The sequence below is a fragment of the Pteronotus mesoamericanus genome, unplaced genomic scaffold (genome assembly GCF_021234165.1).
Source record: "Pteronotus mesoamericanus isolate MK-2021 breed Mesoamerican mustached bat unplaced genomic scaffold, CSHL_Meso_final contig_90, whole genome shotgun sequence".
NCBI classification, from domain to species: Eukaryota; Metazoa; Chordata; class Mammalia; order Chiroptera; family Mormoopidae; genus Pteronotus; species Pteronotus mesoamericanus.
The window spans coordinates 20,264,461-20,283,181 of NW_026555277.1; the positions used below are offsets into that span (position 1 = coordinate 20,264,461).

Below are 18,721 nucleotides of genomic sequence, written 5' to 3' on the forward strand. Positions count from 1 at the left end.
TTTCTTAGTTATTTTCCAAAGAAATCAAAATTTAGAATTAGAAAGTAATCCTTTATAAGCAAAGGTTTATTTACATGAGTTTTTCCAACTGGAGAGTAATGCTGCAGTGTACTATGGCCTATTGCTGGAAGGTGCAAGTAAGTACCAGTATCACAGTACTACATGTTTTAGGAAAAATAGACAAATGGTTTAAGTATAGTTTTGGTTCTTGATAATTTTATTACTACTTACATAAATTTTATAAAGTAGAAGTTACTAGAAATTAAATATTTGACTTTAAAAAAATTATCAGTGAATTAATGGAAACATTTGAGTTTATTGACAGGAGACATTAATTACATTGTATCGTTTTCCCAAAGCAGAGTAAAAACCTAGAATAGAGCACAGTTTCCTCTACTTGTATTGGTTTATTAATAAAATTGTGCCTACATCTTTTATTAAGGAGTTTTATATGGTTGCAAAGAAATTGATGCTGGGTTGTTTGTTTGGTTTTGTTTTTACTATTTCTATGATGATGATACGTTTTCAGTGTAACAGAACAGAACATTAGTATGCAAAAGGTTGCCTGAGCTTTGGAGCGGGGGGCATAAATTCAGAGGTAGGGATTGTGCATGTGTAACAAATTGGCAGGCCCATAGATAGCTCATATATACTCATGTTTCCCCTACACCAGAACCCGAAATTCATCTGCTTCCGATAGACAGAATGCAACTCATTAATTTATTAAATCACCAATTTCTTTTTCTCTAGAATGTGGAATCTAATATTATAAGGGATCTTCAAGTCTGCATCTTTAAGAGAGTCCTTTTTATAATATGTGACCTCTTTGTGAACAGGGTTATTTTTTAAATATACTCTATATAAATGTGTGAAGTTACATCCTTACTGAAATTCAATGCTAGCAATATCCTTAAGGATAAAAAGACTTCTAAGAAAATTCACATAATTTTAATATTAGTTTATCTATCTGAAGTGTTTTTGTTCACAGGAAGAACAAGCAGCAAAACTGAAAGCTGAGAAGATCAGAGTTGCCCTAGAGAAAATTAAAGAGGCACAAGTGAAAAAGGTGATATTTGGGCTTTTACAGATTTATAAAGAATTGCCTTGTTTACATAATGCCTCTCTAAGATAGGGAGAGGTAGAGGGTTATTTCTTCCTAATATATTTTCACACGTATTTTTTGTGGATAAAATGCATTATTAAAGAAGTAACTTCCTAGTTTTTACATTATCCTAAAAGAGTAAGACAAAATAGTCTTACAATTTTAAGAAGGCTTTAAATTTGTTAAGCCTTCTTAACCTAATTTTAACCTATTTGATACCTAATTTTAAAGTTTTTTTTCATATTAAAGTTTAATTTATATTTAACTAAGAATATTACTGAGAACATTGCCCAAAATCGGGAGAATTTTCTAAAATGTCTAATTTTTTACTTGCATTTAATTTTCTTTTTGCCTGTTATAGCTGGTGATTAGAGTCCACATGTCTGATGATAGTTCTAAAACAATGATGGTGGATGAGAGGCAGACAGTGAGACAAGTACTGGATAACCTGATGGACAAATCCCACTGCGGTTACAGTTTAGACTGGTCACTGGTGGAAACCATCTCTGAGTTACAGATGGGTTAGTAATCCCATTGCTTCAATTACTTTCTAATTTCTATGTAATTCCAACAGTTTTTGTGTTGACAAAAGCACCTTGAGACATATTTGTATGTATTTTTTTCTATAATATAACCATGGCTTTTTGTATTATCTTTTTTTCAAGTATTTTGAGGTTTCTTTGAACATGAGATTTGTAATTCACTTCAGATTTTTTTTACATGAAATGTATGACATTTTTAATAGAGACAAATATTTCCAGCACAGGGGGGGGAAAAGGAGTAATGTAAAAGATTTTTGTGTTATACCCAGTCCACGAACTCTTTCACCAAACAGGAAGACATAAAGGGATTACTGAGAAAGTTCTGTGATTTAAGAGTTTATGGAACATTGCATCAATATTTAATATCAACAAAAATTAATCATACATGTAACTCAAGGAAACACACTGATACATGAGTAAAAATTCTTGTTTTTTTTTAATCTTTAGTAAAATCTAGCTAAACCAAAGTTGTTTTTTTTTAAGGTAACAAAGTGCTATCTCCCTTCAAATAAGAACTGCGTAGATCAACACATTTACTAAAGACCAGTTTATTATTCCCATTTGTATTGAAGTCTTTACACCAGCATTTGACTCTCAGGGGAAACATAAAGCACAAATTTCTTATTTTTAGCTAGATGTACTAAGTCTTAGTTCCTTATGATTTGTATTTAGGTATGGTGTTTCCTAATTGTAAACATTTTCATTTTTTATATCACCAATGACTCTTTCAAAAGGTGTTAGTTGTATGATTACAGAAACCTTGCAATAATTATTTTAGTATACTTTATTGAATCAGTAATCAATTTTAACTTGGTATTTTATTTAAAATATTTATTTGCATTTCTCTTACTACTTATATCTTTATAAATATTCAAAGCAATTTCTGGAGAAATAAAAATTTAATTATTAACCCATTCTCTCAGAATATATGTACACAACTCCCAAAACTAAATCATAAGTTCTTAGAACTTCATTAACATGTATAAAAATATACTCTCAATACTCATCTATATCTGTTCTTAATGAATTAGAAAATTTGAGTTCACAGATGCAGTAGTATGATAATACATAGAAAATGTGTGTTATTTCCATGGTCGTAGCTTAAAAACTTATATTTCTGTATTACCTTTAATATAATTGACCATGGTGTCTTAAGTAACTGTTATTTAATCATACATGGCACACAGTGCATCGAGTATAGTATGAGGTCAGCTCATAGATACAGAGATCAAACTGATTGGTTGCCAGAGGGGAGGTGCGAAAAAGGTGAAGGAATTAAGAACTACAAATTGGTAGTTACAAAATAGTCACAGGGATGTAAAGTACAGCATAGGGAATATAGTCAATTAATATTGTAATAAGTGTGTACAGAGCCGGGTGGGTACTTGAATGATCAGGGGAACCACTTTGTAAAGTCTTTGGTTGTGTATCCACTATGCTGTATACGTGAAATTAGTAAAAATTAATAATGAATGTAAACTATAATTGAAAAATAAAATTTAGAAAATATATAGTATGTGATTATTCAGTATTTGTTGAATGAATAAAAGAAAACAAGGGACTACTAAGAGACCAAAATAAGATGGTGAAAACAAATTATAAATGTAAATTACTCAATTAAACAACAAAGATTATTAGAAAGGATGAATAAACAAAATGCAGCTGTTTGCTGTTTAGAAAAGACCTATTACCTAAATACACATAAATGCTGAAAGTAAAAGGAATATGAAAGGACACTGACCAAAAGAAAGATAATTATATTAATATCAGACAAAATAGACTTTAAGCAGAATGCATTACTGGAGGTGAAGAGAACACACACATTCACCAAGAAGAGACCATCTTTCCAAATTTTATCTATTAGCATTAAAATGTATAAAGCAAAAATTGACAACTACCAGAAGAAATTCTCAGGTCAGCCTTCATAGTACAACCTTTTCAGTGATCAGTATAATTAAGCAGACAAAAAAGAATAGGAGATTTGAAAAATAATTTGTTTTATCTATGAAATATGTTTAATAAACTACCTAATGACAGAAAAATATATATTCTTTTCAAGCAGAAATGGAATATTTCCAAAAATTAAGTATGAGTCCATAAGTGACTCTCAGTTAATTTCAAAGAATTGTCTAGGATAGGTTCTTTGAATATATGTTCAGTCTAAAGTACATGTACTTTGATTCTTATTTGGAAATTAGAAAATACACCTATGTTTTAAATTAAACAAAACCCATGGATCAAAAAAGTAATTATCTTGGAAATTTTTAAAATTGTAAGAACTGAATGCTGTTGGAAATACTTAATATCAGAATTTATGAAATGCAACTAACGTTTTTTTTAAAGGATAAGATAGGCAAACGCTGAAAGCTGAAGGCAACCTAGAAATTAGAAGACCTAGATTCTAGTCCTAATTCTTCTACGTAGCCGCTGTCTGACCTTGCTGAAATCACTTAACCCCATTAGGACATGTTTCTTTATTTGAAAGTAAATGGAAAACCAGTGACTTCTAAGGGCCCAGGCCTGTGGTGTCAGTAAAGATTCTGTGGTTCTGCTGACAGTCATTTTGCAAGGTTTCATGTCTTTGATGCAGTTCTGATGAATAATACTAACAAAATATTGATATTTTATTTTGGGACAGAGAGAATCTTTGAAGACCACGAAAACTTGGTTGAAAATCTTCTTAATTGGACAAGAGATAGTCAAAACAAGCTTATATTTATGGAGCGTATAGAAAAATATGCACTTTTCAAAAACCCACAGGTGAGACTCAGTAACTTACAGAAGTTGAGATTTTTTTTTATCTTCACCTGAAGATATGTTTATTGATTTTAGAGAGAGAGGAAGAGAGAAAGAGAAACATCGACTGGTTGCCTCTAGTATGTGCCCCGACTGGGGATCAAACCCTCAACCTAGGTATGTGCCCTGACCAGGGATCGAACCTGGAACCCTTTGGTGCACAGGACGATGCTCCAACCAACCAAGCCACCTGGCCAGGGCAAGGTTAGGCTTTTTAAATGTTTATATTATTCTATTACTGCTAAATTAGTAAAGTTAAAAGACTGAAAAGCACCTGGTTGGAACGCTATGGTTGTAAAACCCCATGAGAGCATGCGCTACTGCTGAGGCAGCAGGACTGCTAGGCGTAGGTGTCAAGGCTCAAAGAAGTTACCAGCCCACAGAGCCAGGTGCGGTGAGTCCGTGAGAAAACAGAAGTAGCTTCACAGAGTTATCAGGTGTCTGCTCTCTCTAATCCAGAGCTGTATTCAAAAGCCATTTGTTTTGTATGTTTCTCATCCATGAAGGAAAAGTACTTACATATTTAAGTTTTTCTACTTCAGTCATTTATCTGGTTGACACTTTATTTTGATTTCTTTCTTAAATTATTTTTTTAAATCACAGTAACTTTGATTATAACTGGCTCCATATTCTAATATATGTTACCTTGATTTGTTTGGCATCTTTGCTTATTCTAGAATGATGTTTGAGTTAATACTTCTACTGCCTGAATATTTTATGAAAATCAGAATGTGAGAGAAACCAACCCCACTATAAAAGTAGTAATGAGGAAAAATAGTAGCAGTGTTAAAGGTATACAATAGTTATCTTTTAGGAGACTTAATCATGACACATCCTTACTGGATACTTTAAGTGAAGAATACACATTTGGGAATACCGACAGATCTTTTTTTATGGGTGATTATAAAAAATTTTTCATAAGGCTTAAAATTAGACTTTATATTTTAGTTGAGTCACCCAAATGAGATTATGATAGTCTTAGAGAATTTTGGATTTCGTCTTTAAAAGCCAGAACATAGATTAAATTTTCTGCATCTGAATCAGTTAAGCTCAGCATATTTTAAGGAAATTCGCCTTCTCTCTTATACTTAATAATTTGTAAACCTTTCAGGCCCTGGAAGTGTAGCTTTCATTAGATGTATCAAAACATATTTGCCAGCTACTGCATGTAGTACCACCTCAGGATTTGAGGGAAAGCCGTTTATGGAGTAATTCAAGGTAAATGGATAAGGTAAAGAGGAGGCCAGTGTTAGCCATTTAACGGTGATGTCTGTGCACAGGTTGCTTTTCAAAGAGTGTTCCTTCTCACTCTGCATAGGCAGGAATTGACAGAGTTGCTGTGTCTCTAGAAGAAATCACATATGCACTTGTGCTGAGGGAATAATATAATGAGTGTATCCTTTAATTTCATTTATCATTTTTCCAGAACTATCTTCTGGGGAAAAAGGAGACAGCTGAGATGGCCGATAGAAACAAAGAAGTGCTGTTGGAGGTATGACTCTTCATTCCCCCGTCACCCTTTTTCCGTGTACCTTATGATATTAAAATATTAAGCACATTTTTTTGAAATATGCTAATACAGTATATTTATTTTTGCAGTTGTAGCTAGAGAATACTATGTTCTTCTATAGCCTGATGGAGTGAGTTCAACTGTGTGAATGTTAGGCCACTGAAGAAGCTTTTAAAAACTGTTATTTTTGCCATGCATATACTGGTGTATTAAAAGGAGCATGTGCTGTTTGAGGCTGATGAGTGAGAGAGCAGGCTGGTCAGTGACACATGTGACTGTGCTGTTGCATCTGCTTACCCAGAGAGACATTTGAATATAATTAGCTGTTTACAAAATATTTCAAGCCTCAGTCTTACGTAACTGAATTTTTAAAAGCATAATCATTTTTAAAAGTACGTGCATCTCCTTATTTTGAAAAGTAATAGAGCAAATTCAAATAAAATTGAATTTTTGGCTTTTTGCCTTTTGCTGATAAAAGGGAATGTTCAAAAACCTAAATAAATTACTTACTTAGCAACAAGGCAATTAGGAAAATGACAATCAGTACTCAGCTTTTCATATGATACTACAGTTAAGAAAAATCCTCTATAATTCATAATTTTTCAGTACTTTGGGGAGAGATAAATTAATTTAGGCTCAGAATGTCCTACATTAATGTCGAGTGAGCATTTCTAAAAATCTTTTACCAAATACATGATTACTTTTTATTTTAAAATTAAATTTTTATCTAAGTATAGGCAAAATTCAAAATTTTAAGTTTGTTTACATTTATTTCAGTTTAGTATTAAATATTTTAAAACTCAACTCCTTTGTTTTTAGAGTCATGTAAGTTGATACATTTTTTAAATTTTGAAAGTTTAATCATTCACTTAGCATGTTGCTTTCTTTTAAAATGTATTCCTATTTTGCTTGACAACTAAGCTAAATGTGTTGATAATTTAGAGAAAAATAAAGTTCAGTGCTTATATTAGCTCTGACACTTTTATTAAATTTATTATATGGATGCTGTTTACAAATTCATTAAGTGCTGCCCAATCGACATTTAATCTTAGTTTCTTCAAAACAGTTTTTAGGTAAAAGTTCATAGGGATTGCCATAGTAGTTCCAAAATAAATCCATGTTATGTTAAGAATAGAAAATTTTGAGGTAAAATTAGCAACATAGTTATATTACAAAGCCATTTTAGCTTAATTACATTGCCATGTTTTTCACACGGGTAAACACAACTTTGTTGTGAGAATCCAAAGATCATATAAGTCTTTCCAACTTATTTTCTTATTGTAGGAATGTTTCGGTGGAAGTTCTGTAACTGTACCAGAAATTGAAGGAGTGCTTTGGTTGAAAGATGATGGCAAGAAGTCCTGGAAAAAGCGTTATTTTCTCTTGCGAGCATCTGGTATTTACTATGTCCCTAAAGGAAAAGCAAAGGTGTGTCCCCTTCTGCTGGCTTTTGAATTTCTTCATTATGCTAATTGGTTTTACTTTGTAGTGAATGTGTTGACAAAGTGAATCCAGGCTCTGATTTGTTTCAACTTCCGTAGGACACATAGAATGTTGCTTTGCTTATTGATATGTTATAAAGAAAAAGAAACCTGAAAATGTTTGCTCTCTCGTCAGTAGTTTGGCCCTTCTGGAGTCTCTTGCCAAATTTGAACCATACTATTTATTATTTTTGAAACTTCTGAAAGAGTGGTTTTTTGCTTTTTGTTGTTTGGGGAGAATAGCTTTCTGGGATTATAGCTGTTTCAGCCTTGCTTGGGTAATAATGCTTCTTCTGAGAGCCCCCTTGGTACCTATCAGTTCTGTGCTTACTGAGGGCCAGCCCTGTTTTAAGCTCCTTAGAGTTTCACTTCTTCCAGTCTGTACTGCCATCCTGAGAGGTTGCCCCTATTTAACTGGTGAGGAAACCCTGACTTAAGAAATACTTGATATATGTGTGTACAGACACTGAACTACGTTCTTTTCTTGTTCTTTCCAGAGAGCTCTGTTGTACTATATTGTATTTAATATACTATCCAGCGATCCCCAGGGACTGGTTTTGTGGAAGACAGTTTTTCCATGGACAGGGGGTGGGGTTTGGTTGGGGGAGAGTGTTTCAGGATGATTCTGCTACATTACATTCACGTTCACCTCCTGCTGTGCGGTACAGTTCCTTATAGGCATGGACTGGTATCAGTCCATGGCCCGTGGATTGGGACCCCCCCCCCCCCCCCCCCGCAAAAACTGGAATTATATTTTGGAGGGCAGGCCCCTTGCAGTAACAGGTTTTCCCCACTAGGTAAGTGTTCTAGGAACCCATCTGTATCAGTGTACCAGCTGGCATTGTTGTGAGAGGCTGCATTCAGCTTCAGTGATTTTTTTTTTTTAAGACACTTTCAGAGTTTGCCCATTTCTTGATGGGTGATTCAAAAGCACACCTTCCCATACTGTGTTTAGTGTTCAGCAGTTTTTGACCAAAAACCACATGACCCCGTGGCCCACGCTCATTCATTCAATTTCTCCTGCGTGACTTTGTTTCCCTGGATGAAAAAAATCCTCAAAGGAAAATGTTTTGCTGATGTGGAAGAGGTGTAACAAAAACATGGCAGAAGCACTGAAAGGCATCAAAATTGGCGAGTTCAAAAACTGTTTTGAGCAGTGAAAAAATGTCTTGATAGGTGTATTGCATCAAACGGAGCATACCTTGAAGGTGATTGAAATTTAAACATGTAAGAATAAACACAAAATTTTTTAATAAACAAATTCCATTCTTTTTTTGGGGGGGGGGTCCTCCCTTGTATTTAAAGTTTCTTTAAAATACCACTTTTTTCCAAGCGAGTCAGTGTTCATTGTAAATGGCAAGGCAGTAAGTAAAGGGATGGCCTTTTTTGTTGCATCATGGATTAAAAAAGAAACATTTATAGGAAATCTCACTGTCTCCTGCAAAAGAGCAGTCATTTCTACTTGGTAAGGTTTTGATTTTTCTACTAGAAACTGTTACCAGTTATGATATTTTGCCTGCTTACACATTATTTATTCTTTTGGGTGTTTTTTATCTTAGGTCTCTCGGGATCTGGTCTGCTTTCTCCAGCTGGATCATGTGAATGTTTATTATGGACAGGACTATCGGAACAAATACAAAGCCCCTACAGACTATTGTCTGGTGCTAAAGGTAAACATGTATCTCTTTTTAGTAATTTTAATTGATACTAGACATAGAGTGGGTTATTGGACACATTTTAGAATAGTTTGGATCTTCACTGAGTATATTGTTCCTGCTTTTTTTCCTATAGATTTTTAAAGGAATGGTGAACGACAGTGAAAAGAATAGCGTGCTGTACCACACCTGGCCCTTATCTAAGTAGCCTTTATTAGATTGATGCTGCTAAGAAATAGATACCAGATTATAAGCTATGAGTGGTGATATATAAAATAGATCAGATTATAAATCTGAGACTTTCATTTAATTACAGGCTTATTTTAGCAAATCTTGAATCAGAGCCAAATGTGGGACATAGAAATTTTGTGTGGTTTAGTTTTTCTCCTGTACTCTCACTCAGCAGAACCATCGGAGGGCACTGTGCCCAAGGTCAAAGTGGACTGGTTCTCATCGGGTCCAGAAATAATTTTTGGCTCCCCAACTCCCAAACATTGCCCTGATAATTCATGCATGTCTGAACTGTTTTTAGGGGTTTTTTTTTTCCTTCTTGATTCACATTTGTGAGCTTTTCACACCAATTAAACCTGTACTTTGAGAACTGACATTTCTAGTGAACTTTCAGTGATCTTTTGGGACACTGATAAAAAGAACTTTTAGCCCTGGCTGGTGTGGTTCAGTGGATTGAGCATCGGCCTGTGAACTGAAAGGTCACTGGTTTGATTCCTGGACAGGGCACATGCCTGGGTTGCAGGCCAGGTCCCCAGTTGGGGTGTGCAAGAGGTAACTAGTCACACATTGGTGTTTCTTTCCCTTTCTTTCTCCCTCCCTTCCCCTCTCTCTAAAAATAAATAAATAAAATCTTTTTTTTTTAAATCCAATTTTTAAACATCCGGGATAATTACAGAGATGATTATGTCTTTCTCATTGGTTTCCTCATAGTAACCCCTTGGTAGCTACTTAGACCTACTTGTTTGTGTCATTGCCAGCTTTTGCTTTTTTGAGAATTATCAGTTGGTTTGGGGTAGTGGTGTTTGTTTAGGGTTTTCAGATAGAATTTTTATTGCTTTGACAAAATTAGGTGTATCATTATGATAACCCTTTAATAGGTAGTCCTTTCTTGGAGAATACCACTTTATCATTTAGATCACAGCAACAAATAATTTTTTAAAAGTCAGTATAAAGTAGCTTAATTCAGCAGTTTCAAAATGAGATCCTACGTCCCCTGGGAGCCTATGAGGTCCTGTCAAGGGGTCCATGATGTCAAAATCACTCTTCAAGTAATGCTAAGATGTTATTTGCCTTTTACACTCTCATTCTCTCAGAAATATATAATGAAGTTTTTGAAGAGGTTATATGACATGTGATATCTTTCCTCTCTTGGATAGTGGAATGTGTATTTGTATATTCTTGTATTTTAATTTTTTCTAAGTTTTAATTTCTTAAAAGGTAAATATCAGTAAACACAACCCATATAAATCAGAGTCATTTGGGGATCTCATAACATGAGGACAGTAAGAGTTGGTTATTTTAATGGCTGAAGATTGTCAGTGAGAATCCCCATTCTTTCCATCTGTCCCGTTCCATCTTCTAGATAACAGCTTATTCTCAGGCTGGCGCACTTCACTGTCACAGATGGCCACTGCAGTTCTAGGCATCACATGGTGGCCTAGAAAACCCATTCATCTGTCATTGAACACTTACGTTGTTCCATATCTTGGCTATTGTAAAAAAAATGCTACAATGAACATAGGGGGTGCGTACATCTTTTTAAGTAGTGTTTTAATGTTCTTCTAGAGATACCCATGAGAGGGATTGCTCAATCATATGATAGTTCTATCGCTAATTTTTTGAGAAACCTCCATACTGTTTTCCATAGTGGCTGTACCAATATCCAGTCCAAGCAACAGTATATAAGGGTTCTCTTTTTTCCACATCATCACCAACACTTGTTATTTCTTGCAATATTATTTTAATCCCTTTTGCAGCTTATATAAAACTCCTAGGTTAAGAATATTTTTCTTCTAAGGGGTTCTTTCTTTTTTTCTTTTTTTTCTTTTTTTTCTTTTTCTTTTTTTTGAGGTTTAGAGGGATCAAAAGTATTGGAATGGGTAGAGTGTTACATATTTCTATTTTTTTAACTTCTTGCATGTTAGTTGGGGGAACTAATTTTCAAGCTTGTATGTGTTGTACATGCAGCAGCTTTCCTTTAGCACTTGGACTATGCTTTTAGAGCATCACTTTTAGTTATAGAGTTTTAGAAATTATCTTTCTCAATCTAATTTTTGGCATAAAGAGAAAAAATCATCTAATAGCACAATAGTAATCCAGAATTTCATATTCTAAAATGATGTTATTTTATTCCCAAAATATACCTTTTATTAAAGAATGCAAACTTTCCAAATCAACATCATTTTAGAAATGAAATAATGACCTTTCTGTATAGCTATTCATTTGTTTGGTGGGGAGGGGGGCAATTTCGTTATATGTTTTCTTTGGAGTATTTAAGAATTTAATGCAAAGCTTCTGATTTTTAGCAAGAATGTGTCCTCCATACTTGCCCTTAGCTCGTGTATCATGTTAAAAGTGGTGGAATAATGTTTGGGGAAAAGAGAGAAGAGGCAGCAAATTTGAAAGATTTCACCACTTACAAGACAATAGTATAGAATAATATTTAACAGCAGGGCCCTGAAATGAGATCACATCATTTCAAGCCATGGTTCTTTCACTTGTTGGCCAGTAACTTCAAATGTGATCTTAACTTCTCTGTGCCTCCACTTCTCAGATTGTGGAAGTAATAATTTGTAACTCATAGGGTTTGATGGAGTGAGCTAAAATATGTGAAATATTTAGGATGATGCTAGTACATAATAAGTGCTTGATAATCACCACTTTTAATGAAAAAACAGTATATCAGCAGAACAGGCATCCTCCTGAGGAATTGGCACAGAGCCAGAATGATCATAAGGAAGGCTATAGAATGAATGTCTTTATTATGTGGGAGGTTTAAAAAAAGGAATTTTTGAGGTCCTAAAATGAACATTTTAAACTAAGCAAGTAATCTGCAGATACTCAAATAATTGTATCATAGTGCTCTTCAGGGTGCTATTTGGAATCTCAGGTTAAAGAGATGAGGAGAGATGGTTAAAAGGTTTGATTTTCTTTGAGGTTGTATTGGTTTAAAAAAATAAAAATTCCCTTCGTGTTGAGTGTGTTCGTTCTCTCTCTCTCTCTCTGTCTCTCTCTCTGTCTCTCTCTCTCTCTCTCAGGCAGGGTCACTGCCGCAGTTGAACACCTATTGTGGTAGCCCTTAAAATGGAAGGAATCAGCCAGAAATAGTTTTGTAAATCACTATAAAGGAAGGGGTGTGGATAAAGGCTGAGAGCCATCCTGTAGCCCCTTGGTCAGATGTCTGAACCCTGCCCAGGGGCAGTGTCTCAAGAAGCAGGAGATGGAGAACAGCTCTTCCAGCCCTAACTGCCAACACTGAAGAAAGCTCTTTTTTCCGTCATCCCATTTTATCTTCTGCACAACCTGTGTGTGACCTCTTCTGTTTCGTTAACCCTGTATCCCAACATCTGTTTGAAGCATCTGGCAAATAGTTCTTACTCAACAAGAATTTGTTGAATGAATGAGTTAAAATTCCTCTTTCTCTTACAGAAAAATACATACTCCTCTATCTGTCCTCCTTTGCTCTTTCAAGATTGCTATGGTGGTTTATTATGGTGTGATTTAATGAGGACAGGGGCCTATATTCCAAGAGAAAGCTGTAGAGCCTATGTTATCAGGAGAAAAAGTCATTAGGTATTATTTTGCTGACCTCTTATTGTCGTGGGGTTATAGTTAAAACTGATTGTAGCTGTCAACAACTAAATTCTAAATTGGTATTAAATGTTGTATCATAGGAGCTGAGCTCTGTAAAGCAATGTATAGAATAGAATAAGTAAATGAATTTACATTTCTCTCATTGTAAACCAGAGAGATCGCTCTCTAACAGAACAGATACATAACTTATAATGGTGGCCATATATTCCTGCTACATTGAGAACTTATTCAAATTGTTTATCTTATTGATTTCATAGGTTTCCACAACAAACAAATATGGTTAAAAATTTTAAAGCCTCTTATAAGTGGACATAAATTTAAATAATCAGGTAAAATCTAGCCATTTTAAAAAATTATTTTTCAGAATAACTAAAAAGAGAAGAATAATTAACAGTCATCACATCCAAACCAACTGTGATTTAGGGTTTTCTTCCCAGGGACCTAGTGGTTGTAGCCTAGTAGAGTCAAAATACCTTAAGTCTAGCCCTCATTGGGTCTTTCAGTTGGTTGGAATGTCTTATGTCTTCCCATACACCAAGAGGTAGCAGGTTCGATTTCTGGTCAGGGCACATACCTCGGTTACAGGTTCAATCCCTGGACGGGGCATGTACAGGAGGCAACTGATTGATGTTCTCTCTCTCTCCCTCTTCCCCTCTCCTTACCTCTTACTCACCCCTCCCTCTCTTCCTCCCTCCTTCCCTCCCTCTTTTCCTCTCTTTCTAAAAGCAATAAACAAATCCTCAGGTGAAGATTTAAAAAAATACCTTAAGTCTGTTCTAATACTTGCATTTCATACTTAAGGTCAAGTCAACCACCTCCCATCCAACCCTCAGATGAAAAACACATCGGTTGTGAAAACTAAATCTGATGAGGCAGTTGATAAGCTGCTCTTCCCCTGGAAGGCCTGTGCTGTGTGGGGGTAGAGGAGCCTCTAGAGCAGAGCTCAGTCCACAGGGAGCACCACTGCAATGGTGGGAGTGCCCCATGGCGTCCCAGGTGCTGTGCCCAGGGCTTGGTCCACCCCACCTAGTTGGTCACCTCCAGAGAAGCACTGGAAGCTTTCCCAAAGACTCTTGTTTGGAGTCTTCTGAATGCCTTTCTGTGGGCTTAGAGTGAAATCAAACATTCTTTTCTTGTTTCTTAATCATAGTCTTGTAGGTTAAGAATTCTTGCCCTGGCTGGTGTGGCTCAATGGACAGAGCTCCAGCCTGTGAACCAAAGGGTCGCCAGTTTCATTCCCAGTCAGGGCACGTGCCTGGATTGCAGCTCAGGTCCCCAGTGGGAATGCATGAGAGACAACCACACATTGACGTTTTTCTCCCTCTCCTCCATTTCCCTCTGTCTAAAAATAAATAAATAAATAAAAACCTTGAGGGGGAAATGTTTAAAAAAAATTCTACTGACTTGTTACCCTTGATGGACATTGTTTCTTTGAAATGTCGAAGGGGTATTTGGGAATTTTCCAAATGTGAAGATATTTTTTAACTTGAACATCTTGACTAAAATTCAGCATTTTTTTCCTCATTTATTTTGTAAATATATTTATGGGTCATTTTATTTGGCCTGTGACCATATGAGAGGTATAAATTAACTAGGCCATTACTCTGATGGTCTGTAACTTGTCAGGATATGTTTAAGCTTTGGTAGAATTTGTTTTTCTCTAGTTCTCCAGCGGACTTAATTGGACTTTGTCTTTAATCTTGCAGCACCCACAGATCCAGAAGAAATCTCAGTACATCAAGTACCTTTGTTGTGATGATGTGAGGACCCTGCACCAGTGGGTCAATGGTATCCGCATCGCAAAGGTAAGTTTTCTTTGGATTTGACAGCAAAATAATGAGGTATTTAATGATAAAGTTTTGATTGTCATGACAGTTTTTCTGGTTGTTTCGTGTTCATGATTTTGCCAGTGTCTAGTTTTCTCAGGCCTTATGTTTGAATGTCTTTTTTTCCTTGGTCATATGCATAAACTTTTAATGGTTGGTATTTATAGAATAATACTGCTGTTAAAGCTTGTGTAACACCACCCTGGCTGGTGTGGCTCAGTGGATTGGGTGCCAGCCCATGAACCAAGGGGTCACTGGTTTGATTCCCAGTCAGGGCATGTGCCTGGGTTGCAGACCAGGTCCCGAGTCTGGGGCGCACAAGAGGCAACCACACATTGATGTTTCTCTCCTACTGTTTCTCCATCCCTTCCCCTCTCCATAAAAATAAGTGAGTAGACTACTTTAAAAAAAAAAAAAAAAAAAGCTTGTGTAACATCGAAGTGATTTATTTTGGCTTTGGAGCACATATTATATCATTCTTATATAGCAGAGTCTGAAAATTAAGTTGTCTTGAGGTGGGGGGAAGGATGAATAAACAGTACAGGATTTTTAGGGCAGTGAAAAAATTCATAATCTGTATGATACTGTGATAATGGATATATGTCATTATTCATTTGTCCGTATCCATAAACTATATAACACCAAGAGTGAACCTAAGATAAACTATGAACTTAGAGTGATTACGATGTGTTAATGTAGGTTCATTGATTGTAACAACAAATATACCATTCTTGTGGGGGATGTTGGTAATGGAGGAGGCTATGCATGTTTAGAGGCTGGTAGTGTATGGGAAATCTTTGGGCCTTCCGCTCAATTTTGCTGTGAGCCTAAAACTACTCTATAAAAAAAGCAAGTCTTAAAAAATATATTTTAAAAGACATCTTAAAGATGATTATACAAAATACTTGAAGAAATATTTATGCCAAGAACTAGAAATAAAATTTATTATAGCTATAAAATCAAAGTTGCTTGAGGAATAACTGAAAAAAAAAATCTTTATATTGATAATGAACACAATCAAGTGTTAACTTCTTGCTGCCTTTGTAAAATGAGGAAAAATAAGGGTAGATTATAATTTACTGGTATTAAAATAGTTTTTGAAGGATTATGGGTATTAATTTTAATACAAAGTGTAAATCAGTAAACAAAATGTATCCCCCTTTCCCACCTCATCTCTCTGTGTCATGCCCTGTAAAGTTCAGATGTCATCATTTACTGTCTTCTGTTTAGTATGGGAAGCAGCTCTACATGAACTATCAAGAAGCCTTGAAGAGGACAGAGTCTGCATATGATTGGACTTCCTTATCTAGTTCCAGCATTAAATCAGGATCCAGTTCTTCCAGCATCCCAGGTAGTTTGGAATGCCCAACGCATTGTTTACTAGCAATATGAGGGTATCTCTGTAGACTGCTAGTAGACCTGGTTATTTCAGCATGATTCTTAAAAACCAGAACCCATACCTAATTTCTAAATTATATTCAGTAGGTATAGGAAGTTTTCTTTCTTTCTTTCTTTTTTTTTTTAATTGCTAGAGGGCACAATATCTTGGGCAATCTAGTAACATCCATCTCTCACAGAGTGATCGGATTAGGGCTAGCTTTAACATTTGAGCCTCCCCCAGATGCCAGGTATTAAACTAGGTGCTTCTGCATGATTACCTTACCTGACTTGGAGTCCAGTGAAGTAATCTTCCTGGTTCCCTCACTTTGAGTGTTAAATTACAGTGTCCGTGGCCATTCCCTCCTCCCTTAAAGACTTGTCCTCATGCCTTACCAGGAGGCTAGGCTAGCAGTGCAGCAGCCGCCTTGTGGTGCCTATACCTGAATCCCTAGGAAACACACTTCTCATTTGGAGGTCATCTAAGTACTGTTCATTGCTGGGAAGAGGATGTAATCGTCATATACATATATATATATATATGTATATATATGTGTATATATATATATATAAAAATTCATAAGTGAGAACTCTGTGGGATGGCCCGGAGCAGGAATATATGCAAAGATTGAATCTCACTGTAATGAAGATACAATTGGAAAAAAAAAAAGAAAAAGTCACTCCTTTATTGATGATTCATTAATTTTTTTCATTTGCTGTGAATTCTTCCAAGACAGGTTGTGAGGATACCAATAATATTAGTTACATGAACCTTTTATTATAATTATCAGGCTCTCATGGTGAAATACTTTAAAAGAATCAAGATTTCCTATTAGCCCCTAAGGCAAGGGAAGTTTTCTGGTGGAAAATGCAGGCTGTGCTTTATATGAAATGAGTAAAGGTAACTTGTTGCTGTTCTACAAAGCACCTAGTCTTCTGAAAAAGATCTCTCTGAACATACATATTCATACTGTCAGAACACTGACTTGTGTAATCCTGTGTTTGAAAATTTATTTTAAACAGAGTCTCAGTCAAATCACTCTAATCAGTCTGACAGTGGAGTATCTGACACTCAGCCAGCAGGACACATCCGTTCCCAAAGCATTGTGAGCTCCATTTTCTCTGAAGCCTGGAAACGAGGCACTCAGTTGGAAGAGTCCAGCAAGGTAACACACTTGTGATAATTGCTAGAGAAAAATCTGTGGTGTTCCGTGGGTTTAGCTTGTTGCTCTTTTATTCCTTTATTAGGAATCTTTCTTGGCTCTGTTTCTTTATTGTGTCTTTGATTTTTCCTCAGAAATGAAAATTTGTGAATGTGCTCTAGTGACTTAAGATCTCAAAAAGCAAGCAAGCAAACAAAAAACGCTGGCAATTTAATATTTTTTGTTTCTTTTTTTTTTAATTTTATTTTAATTTATTTTTTCAAATACATTTGTCTCTGCCAACCCCCCACCACTTTCCCTTGCCCCCTCCCTCCTTCCCTCCCTCAGCTCTTCCCCTTTGGTTTTGTCCATGAGTCCTTGCTATATGTTCCTTGACTTTCCCCTTCCCTTTAACTTTTTTTGTTGACTCAGATTTTTAAGAAATAACAGTTTTTTTTCCTTCCTCAATCAGTTTGGATACAGCAGCACCATTTAGTGCCAGTGACCTAATTTTATTTCAGGGAAGCTGCTAATGGCTGATTATTTTTTATTCATTATTAATTTAAATTATTCAGATTCATTCCCCTATCTTCTTTTAAGTTTTTTGGCATTTCTCTGCACATTGACGAATTTTCTTAAACTACAGTGTATGTGGAAGTTTACTTTCAAATTAATCCCCTTAAAATTTTGGATCCCTGAGCCTTGCTTAGTAGTAGCTCGTTCAGTGACACTGAGGAAGAGTATAATGATTGCAAGACTATTTAGAAACATGGAGAGATTCGTTAGACAGTTGGAAAACACCACATCAAACTGCCTCTGAAGTTCTGTGGGCGAAGGTCTGTCCTGGCTGTGTTCCCCTCTCAGCAGGCAAGAGCTCCCGCTGTCGCTGAGGAGCCAGTGGCACATCTGGCCTGACCATTCTGCTTTCACTCAGTAATCACTTTGATTTTCCCCCCCTTTGGTCTTAATCACTTATGCAAGTACATTCATCAATAGAAATTAAATGGATATTTTTCCTTACTTTATTACTTGATTTGCATCTCTAGTTAACTGGCCCTCAGGAGGGTGGATGAGGTGTTAGTAACCCAGTGTGGGGGTCTCTTCAAAGTAAATATTTGAGAATTGGTTCTTATAACCTAAATTCTCAAAAACAAACAAAAAAAAAAACCCAATAGTTTGCTTAACTCCCTTATCAGAGGCTGAAGCTTTAAGAAATAATTCTCTCCTTTTCCCCACTTACTTTGGGTGGAGCAGCCCCCTTATCTAGTACACAATTCAGACATCTGAAGGATTTTACCTTAGTAAATTTTTAAGGGTGTTACCTATGTGCATTTTAAATGAAAAGTTAAGGAAAACAAAGGTTTGAGTGCTCTGGTTAAGCAGAGTAGTCTCATTGCAGTTTCAGGAAGAGCGTGACCCTGCCATGCAGCAGTGACAATGTGTTTGAGTCTTGATCCCCGTGTGT

At 35.7% G+C, this 18,721-nt stretch overlaps 1 protein-coding gene across 3 annotated transcripts in view; it reads left to right on the forward strand.

Annotated features, from left to right (window-relative positions):
- RAPH1 (Ras association (RalGDS/AF-6) and pleckstrin homology domains 1) overlaps nucleotides 1-18,721 on the forward strand; it is an 85,832-nt gene that overhangs the window by 58,394 nt on the left and 8,717 nt on the right. For all 3 annotated transcript variants that reach the window (XM_054585776.1, XM_054585775.1, XM_054585777.1), the window contains 9 exons: nucleotides 989-1,066; nucleotides 1,464-1,623; nucleotides 4,283-4,404; nucleotides 5,867-5,932; nucleotides 7,235-7,378; nucleotides 8,991-9,101; nucleotides 14,618-14,716; nucleotides 15,968-16,088; nucleotides 17,138-17,280. In XM_054585776.1, the coding sequence (XP_054441751.1) occupies nucleotides 989-1,066; nucleotides 1,464-1,623; nucleotides 4,283-4,404; nucleotides 5,867-5,932; nucleotides 7,235-7,378; nucleotides 8,991-9,101; nucleotides 14,618-14,716; nucleotides 15,968-16,088; nucleotides 17,138-17,280 (1,044 nt within the window). The remainder of the gene's footprint in view (nucleotides 1-988; nucleotides 1,067-1,463; nucleotides 1,624-4,282; nucleotides 4,405-5,866; nucleotides 5,933-7,234; nucleotides 7,379-8,990; nucleotides 9,102-14,617; nucleotides 14,717-15,967; nucleotides 16,089-17,137; nucleotides 17,281-18,721) is intronic.